This window comes from Saccostrea cucullata, unplaced genomic scaffold (genome assembly GCF_032062105.1).
Source record: "Saccostrea cucullata isolate Sc308-1 unplaced genomic scaffold, CSIRO_AGI_Scuc_v1 ctg3579, whole genome shotgun sequence".
In the NCBI taxonomy this organism is placed as follows: domain Eukaryota; kingdom Metazoa; phylum Mollusca; class Bivalvia; order Ostreida; family Ostreidae; genus Saccostrea; species Saccostrea cuccullata.
In genome coordinates this window covers 33,597-38,114 of record NW_026932622.1, presented here as the reverse complement: position 1 = coordinate 38,114, position 4,518 = coordinate 33,597, and the positions used below count along the sequence as shown (strand labels likewise).

The window sequence follows — 4,518 nt, the reverse complement described above, 5'->3', positions numbered from 1 at the left end:
TTACATAATTGTTTACATCATTTTAACAAACATTCATAAAACCTCACATGACAAGTGCATTCAAAAATTAGAAAATTTTAATGAACCCTTCATTTATTTATTTTTTTACAATGACTTTTGATAAGTGTGTTGAAGAACAATCAAGGAAATAAATTTATGATTTTATATTGACAATAGCTGTCAAGAAAATTTAACAGTTTTTACAGTACATTGTTTTTTGCATAAGACCAAAATTTCAGGAAAAAAAAAATCTCTGAAATATTCTAGTGACCTTAATTTAGAGACACTGAAAATTGATATTCCAAATGCCAATGAAAAACCACAGGAAAATTACACTTGGCGAGCCTACGTGAGCATCTAGAATGGACAGATTTTTAAAAAATCTCATTAATTTTAAGAAATTTTCTAAACAATATAACATTACACTTTACTGCACAGTTTATATAAAAATTCTTTTTATTACTTGATTTTATCAATAACATTTCATCACATTAAAACAAAAAGACTGTAACCAAAAGTAAACACAGAATATATCATAACAGTATGTAACCAATCAAACACTAACTTAATAAATGTTGCCCATCTTCTACAAAATGAAGCAGATAAAAGGTCATAAAATAAGAAATCCTCTGTGTTACAAGAGTTTCAACCTCTAAATCGGTAATCTGTAGAATTTCTTATTCTCCAAGGTTTACAGAGATGATGCTTCTCATATTAAAACCATTACTTAAGTAATCATTTACATCATTTAAGTAAGGTGTACAATATCTTTTTTCCCTGGTCAGAGAGCATACTTCTCATCTTGACACCATTACTTGTTCTTCTTCTTTTTCTTCTTCTTTGTCACCTCCTCCTCCGATTCTTCTTCCTCAGCCTCCACCTTGGGCTTCTTCTTCTTCTTCTTGGGTGGCTCCTCCTCTTGGGTGGTGTCCATCTCCTGGGTGGTATCCAGGCCCCCCTCACCCTCGGACTTCCTTTTGTGTTTCTTCTTCTTCTTCTTGGGCTCCTCCTGTGAAATGTTCATCTCCTGTGTGGTATCGGCCTCCTGTGTCGTATCTAGGGTATCATCAGCCGAGGACTTCCTCTTCTCCTTCTTCTTTTTCTTCTCTTTCTTGGCTACTTTAGCCTGAACAACTGCTGCCTGCAACGTTAGATTCATGATTCAGTATTTTCTTCCTCTCAAGTACATTGCTGCTGAAGACTTCTCATTAGTACTGCATTTGTAAACTCTAAATAAATCATCTATCAGCTATTCCAAGTCTGGAGAACTACATCAATACTCATAATGAAGACCTCTCTCCTTTACCATTTTTAATAAAAACTACCTAACCTTTTCATCTGTTCATTTTAAATTTTGTAACACTGAATCTTGCCCTTGTGATTAACTGCTAATAGTACCTAAAGAGTACCTTTTCAGCGCCCAAAATCTGCACTGTAGATGCTGGATATTTGGCCGGATTTGTTAAACGGCCTGCATGTGCAATTAGACGAGCCCCAACCTGCAGTAAAAGAGACATAGATATTCCAATACAAAACAACACAAGCTGTAGCAAGATGATCATTTCATAGATTTCATATTAATATTTAAATAACAAAAGTCATTGTCATTTAAAATAAATAATTTTGACAATACAAAAATACATTTTGTAACTGTATAAAAAAAAAATTAGGCTTCTACAAATTTCCAATGTCTTCTCTCGTTGAATCCTTCTGACTTGATCACCAATAAGAGTTCCCAGTTTAGAAGCCATGGCTGTCATTTAGCTCCTGAGATAGTCAGCCAGACAGAGTCTTTTCCTGTATTCTGTATCTTACGAAACGTATGTTTAATATCCTTGCCCCTTTTGCTAGTAAATAAAATACTATACACATTGTGTTGAGTAAGAAATCCTACACAATGAAAAATTCTTTTGGCATAATTCTAAATGCTCTTTCTCTTTATGCTTAATTGTTTACGCCTTGCTTCGCATCTCAAAGTTTTGAATTACACCACTAAAAAATTCTTCGCATTGATATATAAGGAAAAATCTAATTTTTAACAGAAAGTTTTTACTATAGTAAACCAAAGTTCCAAAGTTTTTACTATGGTAACTCAAAGTTCCATATAATAGTGAATCAAAGTTTTAAAGTTTTCACCAAAGTAAATCAAAGTTCCAAATCCTTTATCATAGTAAATCAAAATTCCAACCAAAGTTTTTACTATAGTTAACGATGGTATTTTTGGTATGGGTTGCCTTAATATTCAATATTGTAGGTTTAAATAATTCTACGGATGGTATTAGATGTAGTCTTTAAAATCATGCAATGTGGAAGTATCAAAGTTTTTTTTAACTGATGTACGTTTACTTACTGCAAAGTAAATTTAAAAAAAAAAATCACTTACTACTGGCAGAATAAAAAACATGAAAGAGACATACTTTTAGTTAGCAATTTAATCTCAACAGAAGACAGTGTACATAATATGGAAACTAAATAAACAAAAAATTAATCCCACGAGGTTAAGGTATGATTAAAGTATTACAATACATTGCTAATTACAAAAATTACATACATGTACAATTCTTTAGGAATTGTGCGATAAATACGCAAAGGTAAACATAATAATATAGCTCCGGTCAGTTTTCAATGATTTCTTATAATATTAGCACTGTATAAAATATATCTCAATTAAGGCTTTTTGTCTTTCGCCAAGATACCTTGATAATTAATACTGAACAACAGTACAAATATTTTGTAATACAAAGTATAGTCAAGATAATGTTAATCAAGGTTACTGTATTACATGTATTTACCCAGAATATATTAACTACTAGTATCTATGATGCCAAATTCCCATTGTTGTCCAAACCTTCATCAAAATAACTTTGTGATTATTTACACTGATTAAGCTTCCATGTCTTTGCATATTATTGGTTCATTGCTGTCATGGAAGCATTCGAGATAATCTTGTTGTTCTTCAATAACTGTTTCGTTCGCTTCCTTAGACTCATCTGGTAAAACTGTTATGTAGCTATTTCTTCTTTTTAGAATAGGTTGTTGATATTCATCAACGGAAAATTCTTCTAAAGTTAATCTTTCCAATTCCGTGTTATCATTAGTAATTTCTTTTGTGACAAGTGAGCAAATTGCCAATTTTGATTCATTTTTGTGAACTTGTCCCATGTTATTTTTAAGATTAAGCAATGATTTTTCATTTGTGTCATCCCCGTCACCCTGCTCAAGTATCTCACTAAGGCGAAATTCATTTCTACGATTGCTGATGGTGGATCCCATTCTTTCAATATTTATAAAGAGCGGTTGAACAGTAGCGTTTGGGTGATTTCTGCTAATGAGTTGAGGATGAAGTATGTATTCTGCGTATGAGGGGACATAATGGTTGCTCATTATGTCCATATTGTGAATTTCCTCGTATATCTCTGGTTGCGTTTGCGGTGTTGGTGCTGATTCGGTTGTTCTTTTGTATCGACGGTAAAGGCAAATGAATAAAGGAACCAGGAAAATTAGAAATGATGACAGCACAGCAATTATAATGGTCGAAGTCAATGAAAAAAACATTTTTTCTAAAATGAAAATAAAAATAACTGCACAAAAATTATCAGTAAGCTAAACATGCAGAATAATAAAATCAGAAGAATTTCGATTATTTTCGAAAAATGATTTTTATTAAGAAATAATTTTTTTTCTATTTTTAAAGCAGTAAACAAAAAATGATGGCTGGCATATATGGAAAGATGTAAAGTGTACTAGTAATTAATTTTTCCTAGGACTGAAATGTCGCTTTCTATGGTTATAAACATTTAAGTGGAATACGGGTCAAACTGAATCCGCCTATAGCTAGATCAACTAAGTCACTAAAGTGGCCTATTGCTATCTGTCGTGGAACATTCGTCTATGAAAAAATAGGCTACTTTATACCAAATTTGGCATACATAACATCTGTGGGTAAAGGTGGAAAGATCCTGGTCATAGCTTCCCCCTCCCTATCCGATGGGTCATGAGAGATGGATTAACCATAAAACTTAAAGCAATATATATATTTAAAAAATCTTTTTTCTTATTTTAACTAAAACTGTTTGCATTCAGTCCTCCACAAAAATTGTTAAATTTATGCCCATATGGTGAGGGGTCTTTAATATACATATATATATATATATATATATATATATATATATAGAGAGAGAGAGAGAGAGAGAGAGAGAGAGAGAGAGAGAGAGAGAGAGAGAGAGAGAATAATACATACCCTTTTCCATATCACATCCTGTATCAGCCCGAGACACCAATATCAGCCAGAGGGCCGAAGGCCCGAGGGCTGATATTGGTCGAGGGCTGATACAGGATGTGATGTGGAAAAGGGTATGTTTTATTATATTTATTACATACTTAGTAATAAAATACAGAACACATTCAGTTGAGAAGAAACTAAGTAAATAACCATGCATGTACTTCTTACATACATGTACATAGTCTAATGTTTCATACGATTTGGGTTTGTTTCTACTTCTATTTCAATGCACTTGA

General features: G+C 32.5%; 1 protein-coding gene across 1 annotated transcript; it reads right to left on the bottom strand.

The window, feature by feature from the left end:
- Nucleotides 1–811: 811 nt before the first annotated feature.
- On the bottom strand, nt 812–1,760 carry LOC134235633 (uncharacterized). Its single transcript, XM_062717763.1, has 3 exons — nt 1,716–1,760; nt 1,410–1,499; nt 812–1,141 (listed from the first exon to the last, which is right to left on the bottom strand). Exons 1-3 carry the CDS (start codon nt 1,758–1,760, stop codon nt 812–814), a joined length of 465 nt encoding a protein of 154 aa, XP_062573747.1.
- Between the last annotated feature and the right edge of the window lie 2,758 nt (nt 1,761–4,518).